The sequence below is a fragment of the Mya arenaria genome, chromosome 11, assembly GCF_026914265.1.
Source record: "Mya arenaria isolate MELC-2E11 chromosome 11, ASM2691426v1".
Lineage (NCBI taxonomy): Eukaryota > Metazoa > Mollusca > Bivalvia > Myida > Myidae > Mya > Mya arenaria.
Window position 1 is genome coordinate 14,119,611 of NC_069132.1, and position 17,727 is coordinate 14,137,337.

Sequence of the window (17,727 nt, forward strand, 5' to 3'; positions counted from 1 at the left end):
CACTTTGATAGCAGTGAGTGCATGTATCTCTTCCCCACATTACTGCTAACTGAGGCATTGATAACGTTATTATCGCCTCACTTTGACAGCAGTGAGTGCATGTATCTCTTCCCCACATTACTGCTAACTGAGGCATTGATAACGTTATTATCGCCTCACTTTGATAGCAGTGAGTGGATGTATCTCTTCCCCACATTACTGCTAACTGAGGCATTGATAACGTTATTATCGCCTCACTTTGATAGCAGTGAGTGGATGTATCTCTTCCCCACATTACAACTAACTGAGGCATTGATAACGTTATTATCGCCTCACTTTGACAGCAGTGAGTGGATGTATCTCTTCCCCACATTACTGCTAACTGAGGCATTGATAACGTTATTATCGCCTCACTTTGATAGCAGTGAGTGGATGTATCTCTTCCCCACATTACTGCTAACTGAGGCATTGATAACGTTATTATCGCCTCACTTTGACAGCAGTGAGTGGATGTATCTCTTCCCCACATTACTGCTAACTGAGGCATTGATAACGTTATTATCGCCTCACTTTGATAGCAGTGAGTGGATGTATCTCTTCCCCACATTACTGCTAACTGAGGCATTGATAACGTTATTATCGCCTCACTTTGATAGCAGTGAGTGGATGTATCTCTTCCCCACATTACTGCTAACTGAGGCATTGATAACGTTATTATCGCCTCACTTTGATAGCAGCGAGTGGATGTATCTCTTCCCCACATTACTGCTAACTGAGGCATTGATAACGTTATTATCGCCTCACTTTGATAGCAGCGAGTGGATGTATCTCTTCCCCACATTACTGCTAACTGAGGCATTGATAACGTTATTATCGCCTCACTTTGATAGCAGTGAGTGGATGTATCTCTTCCCCACATTACTGCTAACTGAGGCATTGATAACGTTATTATCGCCTCACTTTGATAGCAGTGAGTGGATGTATCTCTTCCCCACATTACAACTAACTGAGGCATTGATAACGTTATTATCGCCTCACTTTGATAGCAGTGAGTGGATGTATCTCTTCCCCACATTACTGCTAACTGAGGCATTGATAACGTTATTATCGCCTCACTTTGATAGCAGTGAGTGGATGTATCTCTTCACTATAAAAAGTAAAACTTAAGATAAATTTACGTTTGGCACATTGCTTTGGCACATTGCTTTGGGCTTTGGCACATTGCTTTGGCACATTGCTTTGGCACATTGCTTTGAAACACTCTCTTTCCAAATGTATGACCTATATGAGTTTTTTTCAATCTTTTCTAAAATGGTTAAAATACGAACAGTTGAATTTAAACTTCATACTTAAAGCATTGATATTTCTTTACATTGTCGAAGAAAATGTACTTTTGCTCTGTTGATAAAACTTGGAAGATTTCCTTTCGGGACAAATGATATATTGGCGTGAATTCCGTACTTGGTGATTGTTCTTCAAGCGGCGAACTCAGGATATTCAGGCTGCTCAAAATTCTGTTTAAGTCACACTTGGGGATGTGACGGGGTCAAGCCATAATGCAGCCATTATAGGGCGCGGGCAGACCTATATAAACTCAACACAACAACAAAACGTCAAACACTCGTCACGGGAAAAGGATATCAGAACGCCGAGCTACAAGATGGTGTTATACAGTAAGGATACTTAATGACATATTCCAGAATAACCATTTATAAAAAAAATCCTAAACTTTGTCGATGCATGAATGTCCGTTCTCATGCATTTCGTATGATGAACAAATGTACGCTCAAAACCGAGAGCAGTGACACTCCTATTCAAAATCAATACATACACATGATAGCAAACATACATTTTGAGTGATAAACCTTTAACTACTTACTTAATAATGCATTTATGGAAAATATTAACTACTGATAACAAGATTGTAACCGTGTATTTAATAGTTGAAAACGCAAAAATATTAAATGATTGGTGAGTGCTAAAAGATTAACTGTGATCTACTATCGTCCCATCAGGTAAAATACTGAGTTTTCTGCACCTTTCTTTCAAATTAAACACGGTATTCTCCATAAGAACCATTGTTGTCGACATTTATTCATCTTTTTGTATATTAAAACAATTGTATCAATAGTGGTAAATCTTATTTGGGAGAAAGAGAGCATCTTTAACATAGTGCAACTAAATGAAAACATTATTCCAAATGCGTTGATAAGATTTTTACATGGCGTATATAGACACCAATTACTTGTTTAGAAAACCGTTCGTTTTAATGTGAAATATTTGACTTGACTAACATTTTTATTTCATCAATTGAATAAATCATAATGTGCAGCGAAAACAACTAGAAGCCCATTAAATCCGCCTGAAACTGATGGCCACTTAGAACTTATCTTGTTGCCATTCAAGATCAATAATATTATGTTCTTTATCATATAAGGAAGCAAGTTTATTTCGCCTTTAAAATGTTCGTGTATAACTGAAAAAACCCAACACACAACAGCATTGACTTGTCATGAAAACAGGCAAACACGATACATTCTTTATTGCAAGCACAGTTTGCATATTTATATAGCAGGAGCGCTTGGACTGGATTAACTTGAGGCTATATTAAGTCCTCCTCCCTGTTCAGGTCGAGGGACACGGTGATAAACTGTGACACCCTCCTTGTCATTGACGTCTTCCGGCGCGCCACATCCCCCTCCACCCGCTCACGAACGTGCTGTGGAAGAAGCATCCGAAACGGGTCGCAAATGGCGTTCCGACGGTCGTGGAAGCGGCTGCACCCCACCGCCTCTGTGTTATCTGCAGCCACGTCAGCGGACATGTTTCGTACCAACCTGGACTGTGGGTTCCGCTGATATTCCACGCGTTCATATACCCAGTTGTCTGCATCCGCCAGCTGAACAAAATCGCCGGTAGAATAACGCCGCTTACAAGTCCGTTCATCTGGGGCTTGCTCTGTGTCCGCATTGCTCAAATGAGTTTCCATAAGCTCTATCAGTCAACCGATCGCGCTTTAACCCATTTTAATGTTAAGTCTCCTATTCACTTACCCACACTTTAAGACACAGTGAATATTGAATACTAAAATTTAATAACGAAAATAATTCCAACAAATGTTAAAACAAAAACACAAACAGCGTCTGAATTCACGAGTTCAATTATCATTTACAACTTCTGGTCGATGGCATTTCTTTTCATACGAATCCTAATTAGTTTTTTTTTCTGACTAAACACATTTAATTAAAGTCGCTCGCTGTGCAGTAAAGCCCTGGTCTCTGTAGTTCACTGGATTCAATTGCGTTGTTCTAAAGGTTCATCACTAGACTTTCTCGGAAACGACATCGATAAATGAATCCTCCGTTGTTTTATAACTGATAAAGGTGTGTCAACGATGTCAACTCTTACGAGATTATACCGTATTTTATTAATCAGCAGGTAGTTAGTTGGTTGGTGCTACTAGATCGTTCAATAATGAAATCTACCAGCAAGTGCATGAAAAGCAGTGTGAACTTATTATTGCTGATATATTACTGGCAAATCGATACTCGCACGTGCATTCATGCAGCTTAGATGCTAATTAATGTATGAATCAGTATAGCTGTATGTCATTTCTGTAGACACGAACGTGCAAATTATGCACTCGCAAAGATTGCAAAGAAATCGGCTCGTCCAAATCGCTGTTTCTCCCACAGATCAGAGTGGTTAAGATCAGCGTACAGGAACTGCGGGTACGCCGGGTGCGTGTCCCACTCGCAGCTACCCATCTTCTCCACAACGGCAAGATGGCCGAGATCCTTGGGACAACCCCCGTATGCACTGTTTATTAGGAATGTTCTGGTATAATATTTGCTTACACTTCCATCTACTGAGAATACATTGTAAAAACCCGAGGCCGTCAGGTCTGACCAACTGGCGTCCAATACCCGATCCTTGGCGAACCAACTCTTCAAATCGCTGTCCTTGGCGTCAAAGACGACGTATGCGACCTCCCTGTTGTCCCTGTACAGACCTACCTTTGCGTACCTCGGCGCCATGGCTTTCCACACGTTTTCCACATCAGCAACCCGGAAGTGGTTGGAGTACGTCCGGGACATGTCGTCTGGCTTTGTGTCAGTAGTTCCAGCACCTGGAACATAATATTCATACACACGTAAACTCATGATATACTTGTGTGAATACACGAATCATTTTATCGATAAGCATAATATTTATGTCTGTTGTACTTAAAACTACGATCAACCTTTAAACGGTATGATTGTAGCTACCAGGAATTCTAGACATTGAAACTGATTTTACCAGTGAGCCAGGCGTCGTGAACGTTTTGTCCGTTCCCAGACGTAGCCCGGAACACGAGCCGCCAGCCGCCCTTCTCCAGGTCAGCCGCCCTCAACAGTGTCGTGATACTAGACGGAGGGCTAGAAAGAAACGTAAAGCTAGTAATAGTCACATGGCGATAAATATTTCGGTATTGTTTTAAATTTCGGTCAGTTTATTTAAAAAAAATGAGTTAACTTAAAGTGTCCACTGAAAATATTGCCGCGGTATTACAACAAACAACCATTAAAAAATCAATTGTAACCCAAATTGATCTAGCTGTATTTTACATACTGCGAAAGTAAGTTTGCGTGTCTGTTGTATGTGTATTCTACATGTTTCAGTCGGTCGGTCACATCGCTCAGACTCTTTTCGAGATTTAGAAGTTGTCCAGCAAAGTTGCCACTGCAAAATGGCTCATCTGCGTATCCACCTCGCATAAGCACCACACACGCCGTTAATGCGACAAGGAACAGTGTATCCATGTCCTCATCAATCCAGAGAAAACATTAGTATTAAAGTTATGTCGCTTTTCATGAAGTTATAGTACATGTAGTTATGTATGTACACCGTATAGATTGTCGGTGTAATGATGACTCAAACTGGCTTATTAAGAGATTACAATTCCAAGTGGTCTGTTTCCGGAACATTCAATTAAATGATGTGGGTTTTCTTAAGCTGTTGTTTAAAAGAGTAAATATATAGAGGATATTTGTTTATTTCAGTGTAAGATCGTATTTTATTTCACGAGTGTCATAGAAAAACATATTTTCACGAGTGGCGAAGCCACGAGTGAAAATGTAGTTTTTTTATGATCACGAGTGAAATAAAATACGATCTTACACTGAAATAAACAAATTTTCTGTTTCTTTTATGCTTATTTTCGGAGTTTTATATGTTTTTTTTTTTAATTTATTTCTGAATTACCCCCTTTTTTGAAAAGGGTGGGCTTAACGCCGCTACCCGTGGGGCGCCCCTCATGCATATTTATAGCTGTCAACTTTTCTACTTTCGGTTTGCTGAGAAATAGTTCTCTGCTATTCATTCTTATAGCTTAATATTCGCTCGCTTTTTATTGCAAAGCTTTATGAACAGTAAAAAATGAAGTATAATTAGTGCACAAATGTTCCAAAAAAATAATGAAAACACTTTTTATTTTAACCAAATTACTACGCCGCTATTTATAGAATGAAAATTTGGAAGGTCAAATGTGTTAGCAAAACAAATGTGGATACTCATTGGATTTTAACCATTCTTCTTAGTTTAAGACTGCATATACGCGTGTTTTTATAGTAAGTTAATATTCAGTCAACTTACTGTCAGAGACCAGTCCGTTTCACTTTAAAATGTTTGTTTTCCAGAAGAGTAAATGCCACGCTAGTTTGTTGACACATTTTGAGATGTGGGTGGGGTAAAAAATATCGGATCTATCTGTAAATTGTTGTGTGAATTCTCCAGGAAGCTCATTTTACGTACTACAGCGGTTAACAGTTCAAAATACATTTGAACGATGCTATAAAATTTTATTTATGTTCGAACAGTTGTTTTTGTCTGTAATTTGTTTGGAATGAAAGCAAATGTTCGAACATTCAGCTTCAAAGATCAGTAAAATGTTTGATAAACGGGATAACCGGTAATAAACGGTAAGTTGTTAATTTCCAATTATATATTTATTTAAATTTATAAAATATTTCTTTATTTTTTTTTAACATTTTTTGACATTATTTACTGAAGTCCAGTGTTCTGTTTTGACCAAGGCAAGTACATGTAACAACAAAGGATTTTAAAAGTAGTTCTGAAAATTGATATTTTCACTCCTTATTTTGCAGTGGAAATATCAAATTGATATTTTCACTGTTGTTATTTCACTGTTAAAACCCCATATTTCATCGTAAAGCATGAAAGAAATAGAAAAAATAATAAAGATGACTGATTGCTGAAACCTGATATCAAAATGGTACATGTGCGTTTTATAAACAATTGTGAACAGTAATCCTTTGCAGGCGCGTAGCCAGGCATACTCCCATACTCCCGGGAGTACTTCGATTTTGAAAAATGAAAATTATAAATGGCCTAAATCCGGTGTAAAACTTGAACCCTAAGGGGGTACAGGCGAATTTGAAACCAATCCAGCTCGGCATTATAAAAGTTAAATGTAAAATGGCATCGGTAGAACTGTACATAGAATCGTTTACTACGATGTTCCAAGCACACTTTAAACATGAAATCTTAAACACGGTAAACAACTAAGCTTTACTTTTACGTATTATAACTATGATCAATTATAGTTACCTCCCGTCTTTATTACGTCAAGTCAAGTTTTAAACAGCGCGAATTTTAAACAAACAAAAATGGCGTCTCCGACAACCTTTTACCCACCTTATCCCGATATTTTTCGAGAAAATGGAACTTGTGCAACATCAGTCCCGTGTGATAGTGAGTTCAAATTCAACCTGCTGACCAAACACTGGGATGAGGCTCGAAGTTTCAAGTTTCCAACAAGGTATACTATTATTTATAAAAATACACACGCTACTGTAGACTTTCAAGAAAAGTAACACTTAACTGAAATACTAATTAATTTTGTAAGAGGGAATTCAAATAAATAAATAATGTAATTGCATGTGTTTTTGTTAATTTGGTGACATTTTCAGAGCAAGAATTTATGAAAATATAATACAATTTGATAGTCAAAATCGGTTAAATCGCTTGATATAATTAAAAGTTATGAACGATATATCACGAGTCCCTGTGGCGTAACGGTTAGCGTCGAGGACTCGTAAACCAACAACTCGAGTTGGAATCTGTAGAGAGTACATATATTTTTAAAAATTATTTTTACATCTTTAATGTTATCTAATATTATTATTATTTTATTCTTCTTCTTATTTTTTATTATTATTATTATTGTTGTTGTTGTTGTTGTTGTTGTTGTTGTTGTTGTTGTTGTAGAAAACGATTTGTATTGCCCATTTTGAAGCAAACCTGATTAGGAACATTATCTTTAATTTTAGGTATGCTCAAGGACGGTTTCGCACCCTTCAACCAAAGTATTTCGTGTCATATCCATGGCTACGCTATTCTGTGGTCACTGATGGTGTCTACTGCGCCCAATGCCATCTGTTTTCTGGCCCTGATGCTCGCGTGAGCATTAGTCACCACAGTATTGAGAGATTGGAGAGATTGGAGAAACATATCCAAGGTAGTTTTGAGCCACATGAAATCAGAGGCCCATCTGTCTAACTGTGATTCAGCAGATCATTTCCTAGCAATAATGAAGGGCGAAAGAAAAGACATACTATGTAGCATGTCATCCCAATACAATGTGGTCGTTGAAAAGAACAGAAAGATCCTTGTTAGTATAACAGAAGCGTCTGTGTGAAACAGAACATTGCCTTGAGGGGGCATGAAGGTGATAAGGGAAATTTTCAGGCCCTATTGAGCTTTCAGGCCAAGCAGGATCCCATATTAAAAGAGCATCTAGAACACGGAGATCCAAGATCTATGTACCTTAGCCCCGATATACAAAATGAGCTTATTTCCATTTGTAGAAAACAAATCGCAGACAGTATCGTGTCAAAGTGCAACAGCGCACCCTGCTTCGGGTTTATGGCTGACGAGGCAACTGATGCCAGCACTATGGAACAGATGGCCATGTGCCTAAGATACTTCGACGGAGCTGATTTACGCGAAGATTTTTTGGGGTTCGCTGAGTGCGAATCAACAACAGGCGAGACGTTGGCCAATGCCTTCTTAGCAAATCTTGAACTGGCGCGTGTTGACGTAAACAAAATGCGTGGCCAGGGATATGATGGCGCTGCCAATATGTCCGGTATCCGAAGAGGCGTACAGGCAAGGATCCAACAGCCTATTCCTGAGGCTGTGTACACCCACTGCAAAGCCCACTGCCTCAACCTGGCTATTATCCACGCATCAAAAGAAATGTATGCAAGGAACATGATGGCTACCGTACAACAAATAGCGTTTGCTTTTAACTACTCCGCTAAACGCCTCCTTCGCTTCCAGGAAAACCTTGACAACGATGAAGTTGCCCGTGTCGAGATGGATAAGCGCACTAAACTGCAATCTCTGTGCGAGACCCGCTGGGCAGCTAGGGCGGATGCTTTGCACACTTTCTTATGCTCATTTAGGTAATCTTGAGTAAACATACTTAAATTATATAATGCCTTAATGCTCTAAATCAATATTCTTCAAAGAGTTTATTGTATTTTTTCCTAATTATGTGATATTTCTTAGTCTGTCATCTTATCACTTTTTTATTTAAAATAATGTACGTCTAAATAGAAAGGCTTTCGATGTTCATATTGTTCGCTCACAAACCATTCTCAAAACATTGATTTAATTGTGTCATAAATTTCCAGAGTTGTTGTCAGTTCCTTGGACGAACTCGCTAGCGACTATGGTGACAGCAAAGCCGCGGGATACAGTCACTCTATTCAGAACTTCGAGTTCATCACTACCCTAGTGGCTGTCGAACATGCGTTGTCAGGGCTCGTACACCTGTCGAGACTCCTCCAGAAGAAGACGTGTGATTTACTGGAGGCAACAGAAGAAGCACGTGTTGTTGTCGCTATGTTAGAGGTTTGTTATTTAATTCATTTTCCTAACGGCTAGTTGTGGGATGAATTCATTTCGTTATGACAGAAAAGTTATAGAATAGTGTTTATCACGCCTCGGTTAACCGACAAAATCATATGTAAGTCAATATGTACCAGTGTACTTAATCTTACTTTGGGTCGGACTATAGTTATACTTTTCATCGGCGTAAATGGCCATGTATATTTTTTCCTAGACCCGTCACTCATAAACAGTGCACTAATTTCATAGCTTGTATATATGTTTACAGAAACAATTCATACTTGTGTGTGTACATATGAATTGAACTTATTTGCAGTCATATGTATTAAATGTTTTTCCCATCTTTTGACTTACAAAAAGGTAGATAGACGTTGCCCTGCGCTTTACTAATGCGTTGTTTAATGTTACGTCACTATCAAATATCATTTCAGTCTGAACGCAACGATCCAACAGTATGGGACAACCTGTACGAAAAGGCTATGTCACTAGCAAGAGACATTGGGGTGGAGCCGTCCATTCCTCGAGGCCCGGGGCGACAGGCAAACAGGCCTAACGCACCAGCGGCAACACCCACATAATACTGGAAGGTCAACATGTTCCTTCCTTTCATTGACCATCTAGTCGTTGAGTTAACAACCCGCCTGCTTAAACCGCATGGGAGATTTACTGCACAATATCTTCTGCCGACGAAAGTAGGTTTTCATTCATCCTTTTTTGATGAAATAAAATATGTGATATCAATGAAAATACTTGGAATTGCGTAATGTTATACATGTATAGTTAAATAAAACATAAATTATATTATTGTTCCGTAAAAATCAAAGTGTGTGTACCAAAACGTTCAGTTCTGTGCATATCTATATTTTTCTCTAAATCAATTGCTTAATTTTTTGTTTAATTATAAAAAAGTGGGTCATGTTTGTTTTGTTATATGCTACTGAACTGACACCTGCCAGGGCCGCAGAGATTTATGCAGAGTACAGTCCAGACTCAGAGTGTGACGAGGAGACGTTTGTCCGGGAGTGTTAAAGATGGATTGCTAAATGGACCACAACATCCCCAGCTGAGTATCCAGACCTGGAAACATCTTTGCGAGTGGCCACTGAGGCATCATATCCAAACATAAGACTTTGCATGATGGTGTTGATGTGCATGCCCGTTTCAACAGCTACGGCAGAGCGGTCCTTCTCCACAATGAGGAGAGTCAATACGTACCTCCGCAACACGATGACCACCGAGAGGCTTTCAGGGCTTGGGCTTCTTTACATTTATCAAGAGCGAGATATCAACGCTGAGCACGTAGTGGATGTTTTTGCACGTAGAAAAGACCGTAGGCTGGCGTTAGTGTTCAAAGTTTAAACGTGTGTTGTTGTGTAAAAATGTTTCAGAATAGGAAAAAATCCATACGATAAACTATGTATACATTTGTGTATTCTTTGCTTGTGATGTTTTCCATGTTTAAATCAAACTATATGTGATATTTGTCCTCAATGCAACTTGTTCATCTGTATATCCTATATATCCGGAGGGAGGCATATCCACCAAGTATAAATATGTTTTGAATATTTATTGCTCGATCTTGCAGTTTTCCTTTTTTGCTTCAGTTATTATTAACTTAAAACTTGCATTTCAAGTTACTAGATATGCGTCAAATGCCACCAAATCGCACGAGTAAACAAAACAAATTCAGGGGGAGGACCCCCGGACTTTCGCTAAAAATGGGAGTACTTCAAATTGGGTTCCAGCTACGCCCCTGCTTTGTTTATGGAAACGTTTGTCAAAGGGAGGATTCTTTCCAGTCCTTTTGAGTCTATTCAATTTTTACCATACATTAATGAATTTTATAAACATATAAAAGTATTTATGTCTTTGTTTGCTATTATTCAGATGTATATATCAGTGTGTGTATACCACGTGATAAATTGCGTCATAAATGCTACGTCGGAAGGCAATATTTTGCTCCGAAAGAAGACTTTAAACAAAGATAACTTTTATCATCACCATTTTAAATGAAATATAGCGCAGTCTACGCCGCTTACGGAGCCCGGCCTTTTACCAGTGTTTGATTGAGAGTTTAGTTTCTTCAAACAATTCGACAAACCTTTTCATAATACGGCCGTCTGACGGAGCGCTGTCAAAACATTACTTTGGAAACAGGTTTGTCGAAGTGTTTGATGAAACTCATCACCTTTTCAAACTCAACTTAAAATACGGCATTCTAGAATAAATGCCCTAATTTCAATTCAAACATGTGTTGTTATTATTTCCATACATAGTGTAACAAAATATGGACAAAAAGGATTTGCCAGAAGCATAAAACTGAAATGTAGTATTTGATTGTTTTTTTTATGCCCCCGAAGGTGGGCATATTAAAATCGCACCGTCCGTCCGTCCCTCTGTCCATCCGTGTGTCCGGCTCAATAACTCGTGTCCGGGCTGTAACTTTCCCTTGTATGGACAGATTTTAAAATAACTTGCCACATGTGTTCCATATAACAAGACGACGTGTTGCGTGAAAGACCCGTGTTCCTATCTCTAAGGTCAAGGTCACACTTAGTGTTTATTCACAATGGAGCATAGGTTGTCGTGTCCGGGCTGTAACTTTCCCTTGTATGGACAGATTTTAAAATAACTTGCCACATGTGTTCCACATACCAAGACGACGTGTCGCGTGCAAGACAGCGTGACAGCTCTTGTTTCTAATAAGACCACCTAGCAACTCTCCGGAAACAAACTGTCACTAAGTGCATAATTTTAGGAAGAACAATATTGATAATATTGCAAAAGGAATATGAATGGGTAATAGCATTTGTCATTTCCACAACGACTCAAAAATAGTATTGTAACTTAATTATGTTGTTACAAACAGCAATGATATGTTAAATATGTTACCTTAACTTGATTGCTCTTAACTGGCATATCCAAAATAAATTGTCTAAAACTAAATCTTTTTTTTTTTAATTTTGACAATGTCAAAACTATTTCATTTTTAGTCAGAGTTTTTATGTTAAATATTCAAGCAAATGGTTTTCCTTAACATCCACTATGTGTATACGGTTATTGGTAACACCATAGAGAAAACATATACTATCATTAAATATACTTTTTATTTGACTTAAAAAACTAAATGAAGAAAACATACCTGTTGCGGCAATAACGGAAATGACAAGTCTGTTGTGGTAATGACTATAACAAAGACAGCTCGTTTTTAAGTTATCTATTTACTTTAAACAGCACAACTATCAGGGGGTCCAACGTGAAATGTGTTCGCCGAATTTTAAGTGAGGGAAATTGTGTGAAGCCGAATAAAACGGCGGCGTTGAAAGGAATCTCGGTGTTTCAAGGATGTATTTTCACCTGGTAAGTAAGTTATATCACCTTTCTCGCAATATAATTACGCCTACCCGGAGACCACACGTGTAAGCTTTTCTCGTTTTTTCAACCTATGTTTCTAGAGGCCTTTACAAAAAGGTTATTGAATGTATAAGGTGAACGATTGATTGTTTACAAAGTGAAAATAGAAAATTGCGTGACTTGAAACTAAATGTTATGCAATTTCCCTCACTTAAAATTCGGCGAACACATTTCACGTTGGACCCCCTGACTATGAGAAAACTAATAAAATACTTTGGAAACAATAGAACATGATAAATAAATAAATACAAAAAGTCTTAGCTGGTAGCGGTTCTGTATGTAATGCTACGCAGGGACATTAATTGTCGCAGGAGATACTACGGGTGCAGCTATAGAGGAAGGGTGCTGATGACTCGGTGTTGCAGTCAATAAACATTCTATAGCAATCAGCCGAAACATGTCATTTTCATACTTGTATGTATTTTGTCTGTCAAAATGACGTTTGAATACATATGATACTTCAGCTTGCTAAGTTTATCTTATTTTCGCGATACTGGGCCTATGTTAACATAATGTTTAATTCGGAATGGTATAAAACATAAGATGATTCTAGAAATTAGAGAAAAGGAAAAAATATATATCGGACTTGCCTAGAGCAGCTGGTTGAGAGAACTGTTGTCTGCTCATTGCACAGGAGAGTCCCCATCAAAACCAATTAGAAACGGACACACGACGAGTATACTATTTATAGAACGGGACCGGTGCGGTGTGATACAGGAATCCAGTGGACTTTCTCATTTTTTACCATAAAATTTTAAATGTAAACATATTACTATGCCTTTTCCATTATATGTTCAATAAAAGCATTTATTTGTTTAAAAAATGAACTATGAATGGATTTCTCTTCTCGAAAACTGGATTTCACCTCGATTTCCCAATCAATTTTCAAAATATTACCGGGGTAATCTAACTCTTATCTTTTGATCAATAAAATTTGAAATGTGGACGTATACTGATGTCTTTTCCATTATATGTTCAATACAAACATTTATTTGTTGTTCGACGTGGGATGGCCGTCCAGTAAACAGCTAGGATCTTTCTTTGAAGCAACTTCAGTTTCTTCTATGGAACGTTCAGGGTCTCAAATCTCAACTAGATGACTCGGACTTTTACAATTTAATTGTAAACAATTATGACATTTTACTTTTTTGCGAAACATGCCATCTACGGTAACATATATTGATATAGACAATTTTGAGCGTTTCTCATATCTAAGACCTGTGTTTAATAAGAAGCAAAACGGATTAGTTGGGGTGTAGTTGTATATTGTAAGAATAAGTATTTTGAAAATATCGAACTTATTGATTTAAATGAAAAAGTGTATTAAATGAAAAAGTGTATTTGTTTATCAAACTATGTAAAAGCTATTTCAGAACTGCTAATAATGTGTTTATTATTCACTTCTACACCCCCCTCCCCGAAGACTCCACCGTTAATACAAATAGACAGTCTCCTTTATTTAAAATCGATTTTTTATAGCATTGCTAAAACATCCGTGGTTAGAATTTACTTGGTGACGTAATCATGGCTGGTGACCTTAACGCGAGAATAGGTCAACGATCAGACTTAGTTGTAAATATTAATCTGCAGAGATATATATTTCATAGTTTATTTCAGTCTCGTCAATACATAATATATAATACATTTCTAATGTAAAAACGGTAATAAAAAGTATTGCCACTCACATAGGAGTTATAATTAAGAGACTATTATCTTTCTTTTACATGAAATAAAGCTACGTTCTTTTACACTATATACAAATGTATAACATCAGTAAAGTGGTGGATATGTGAACATAAGGCTGAAAATAGTTATTTGCTCTATTATATGCAGCCCGATAGTTGTTCATGGTAATAAATAAATGAAAGTTATACCAATGAGATAAAACAATACATCTTCAGGTTGAAAGTTGAAAATAAAAAGAACTCTCTATCATCAGTCCTATGTTCACATATACAAAATATAAGATCTAAGATTTAGAATATTAAAACAGGTTTTGGCAGTTACTTTCACTATATCCTTGTTGGAGAATATAAACAATAACTTATTATTACCAGTTTTTGAACTAAATGTACTGTCTAATAGATTTGCTGCGGAAAATAATTCTTGTCTTAAGGTCTGGTATACATGGCATTGGAACAACACATGCTGTTCCGTTTCAACAGTGATATTACAAATAGGGCATATTCGAGATTCTTCTGGAATATTTTCGTATCTGCCTGTCTCCAATCTGAGAGGGGCAACACCACATCTGAACTTTGCAAATGCTGCTCTGTATTTAAATGGGATAAAACTTGTTACATAATTTTCAACTTCGTATTGTAATTTAAAAAGTCTGTAAGATCTGAGTTTGTTTCTACCAACTCCAGAAGAACCATAAATACAGTGTATATTATGAATCCGTTCATTTATAAAAATATCCATACATTGCTCAAAAATCTTATTGCAATATGATTTAGAAGCAATATGTGTACACGAAAATGACAGATTATTTAAATTAAGTTCTATCATTTTCTTGATGTATATATACTGCCAATTTCTAACATTACCATTTCTTTTATTACAACAATAATTAAATACTTTATAATTAACTCTATCATGTTTCATTTTCATAAATCTATACCACTGTTGCCCTATAGATCTCCATTGTTTTACATGTGTGGGTTCCCAGGATAATTCCCCATACAATGCATTATTTGGCGTGTATTTGCCAACACCCAGAAAGAAGCGCATGGCTCTAGTTTGGACAGCTTCAATACATGTATATGATCTAGTGCCCCATATGGAGCAACCGTATGCTATTACCGGCCAAACAGTACTATCATATAGTTTCTTGAACACATTGTATGGGACACCACCAACTGATTTGCATTTTGCTATCAATAAACCTAGTGCTCTGCTCGCACTTTGAGCAACACATTTAGCCATAATGTTTAAATCTAGGTACTCATTCAGCAAAAGGCCAAGGTACATATATTGATTGACAATTTTAAGCTCATTTTCCCCACATGTAAAACTAAATGAAGTTCTATTTACAGATTGTGATCTAAAATGTACTATATTACTCTTTGTAGGATTTACTACCATGTGATTAGATGTACACCATGTGTTTAATATATTTAACATACTTTGTAGATCATTTTCATTATCTGCCATGAGTACAATATCATCTGCATAGAGCAATATACACAGTTTCTCATTATCAACACAAATTCCTTTATCTAGTGCTTTAATCTTAATAGCTAAATCATTCACAAACATATTAAAAAGTAGATGCGATAAACTATAGCCTTGTCTCAAACCAGATTCTACATCAAACCAGTCAGTATATTTTCCATTAACCCTAACAGAGGATTGTACATTCCCATATAGAGACTTTAAAGCATTTAAGATTTTACCATTAACACAGACTGGTAGGTTCATTAGTTTTTCCCATAAAATACTACGGTTAATAAAATCATACGCTTTCTTGAAATCAATAAAAGCACATAAGGTAGATTTATTCTGTTTCTTTCTTGTATCAATGATATTAGTTAAAGAGGAGACATGATCTATCGTACTCCGTTTTTTACGAAATCCATTTTGTTCATCCACTAAAATGTTGTTTCTTTCAGCCCAGGCCGATAGCCTTTCATTTAAAATAGAGCAATATATTTTATACATACCACATGAAAGTGAAATACCCCTGTAAGACATAGGGTCTCTAGGGTCTAACATATTTGATTTTGGAATTGGACTAATAATAACTTATGTTAACATGCCTGATGACGATAGCAATTGTATTACTAGTAATTTACCGCCACGTAGATCCGCAGATACCCACTCAGACAGCTTTGGAAATAAACTGTTATCACTCTGTACAGAATGTAATAGCTGTATCGTTAATGGGCGCATTGAACCTGGTGCGTTTACATGCTATAAATTTACGAGAAATTCTGCTGGAGCCAGAGTAGTAGATAATGTTATTTCAAACTACAATTTATCTTCAACGTTTCAATCTTTAAAAGTTTTGTATATTACAGAGTTTTCGGACCACTGTCCCGTTGAACTTGCTTTAAATGTTAGAAATTTTCATTCTGACCCTTATTTAAAATAAATCTGGGATGAATCCAAATCCCAAGAACTTCTGTCATTGTTACTCCTTAAAAGGGATCTGTTTGATGATTTGAATGTTAAGTTTTGTAGTGGTGAAATATTGAGATTTAAATAACTATATTTATATACATTATCTGATATTATTTACGATTTTCATTTATGGTACACGGTAAACACTTTTTCATCGAAACGCAGGAATTCTAAATATAAAAAGAAGAAATCTGCATGGTTCAGTACTGAATGTAGACAAGCAAAGACAGTTTTTTTTTGTGATAAAAAGAGGCAGTTTAATTTGATACCGAATGATTTTAATAGACTTAATTTTCTTTCTGCAAGAAAACAATACTGCTCTGCGAAGCGTAGGGCGAAATTATTCTTCTATAGTAAGGAAAAGTCTAATATGTCAAAACTTTTGTAAAAATAATTCTAGAAAGTTCTGGAAGCACATTAAAAAAATAATACGACGGTCGACGTACCGTTAGAATCCTTTCTTACCCATTTTAAGAATATGTCAGCTACACCAAATGCAAGTAATTTTAACAATGAAGTATTTAACAATAGTGATAATATCTCAGTTGATATCCTTGATTGTGCTTTTACGCTATATGAAAATGGTCTCACGGGGGCAGATGACACTATCTGCTTTGACCAGAAATGTAATGACTTTGAAGAATACTGTGCGGACATATCTGAAACTTTCGTGCAGTATTTCCGGAAACGCATCAAATCATGTATTAAAAGAAAGGTTACCGACCCTGTAAGGAAGGAGGCATTTCCCCCAAACTGAACAGACAACTGCGAGTCCATGAACCATAGTCTCAAACACACTGTGGATTGGAAATCACAACCATTCACAAAGTTTGTTCACCTGTCCAATGAGTTAGCAAAAGGTCTATTCAAAGAGTTAAGGTCAGCCATTGTAGGGACAGGTGAATTCCGCCTTGCCGAAAACCATTCCCAATCCCATAAATCAAACACTGCTTGGATGTCGATGTCATTGGCCCAGCGCGACATTCAATACCAAAAGTTCCGTAGGCATGTCCCCCGCGATCGGTCCGTAGTTACATCCACTGACGGTCGGTTTATCTGTTGTTTTACCAAAGGCCAACGGCCAAAAACCGGGACAACGCAAACGCCCGGTTAATGTCCGCATAACCAGTATGAAGCGCCCACGCACGTCAGAAGACTCAGACGCATCCCATCCCATTGCAGACACTGGAAATACCGGCTTCTATTTCTAATGCACCATGCTAATAAAACATATAAAATAAAGTATTTTAAGTTATAACTGTTTCATTTTAATAATGAACATATCTACATAGT

General features: G+C 37.1%; 1 protein-coding gene across 1 annotated transcript; it reads right to left on the reverse strand.

The window, feature by feature from the left end:
* Positions 1–3,050: 3,050 nt before the first annotated feature.
* On the reverse strand, positions 3,051–4,874 carry LOC128207445 (uncharacterized). Its single transcript, XM_052910369.1, has 3 exons — positions 4,591–4,874; positions 4,279–4,397; positions 3,051–4,108 (listed from the first exon to the last, which is right to left on the reverse strand). Exons 1-3 carry the CDS (start codon positions 4,779–4,781, stop codon positions 3,615–3,617), a joined length of 804 nt encoding a protein of 267 aa, XP_052766329.1. The 5' UTR covers positions 4,782–4,874; the 3' UTR covers positions 3,051–3,614.
* Between the last annotated feature and the right edge of the window lie 12,853 nt (positions 4,875–17,727).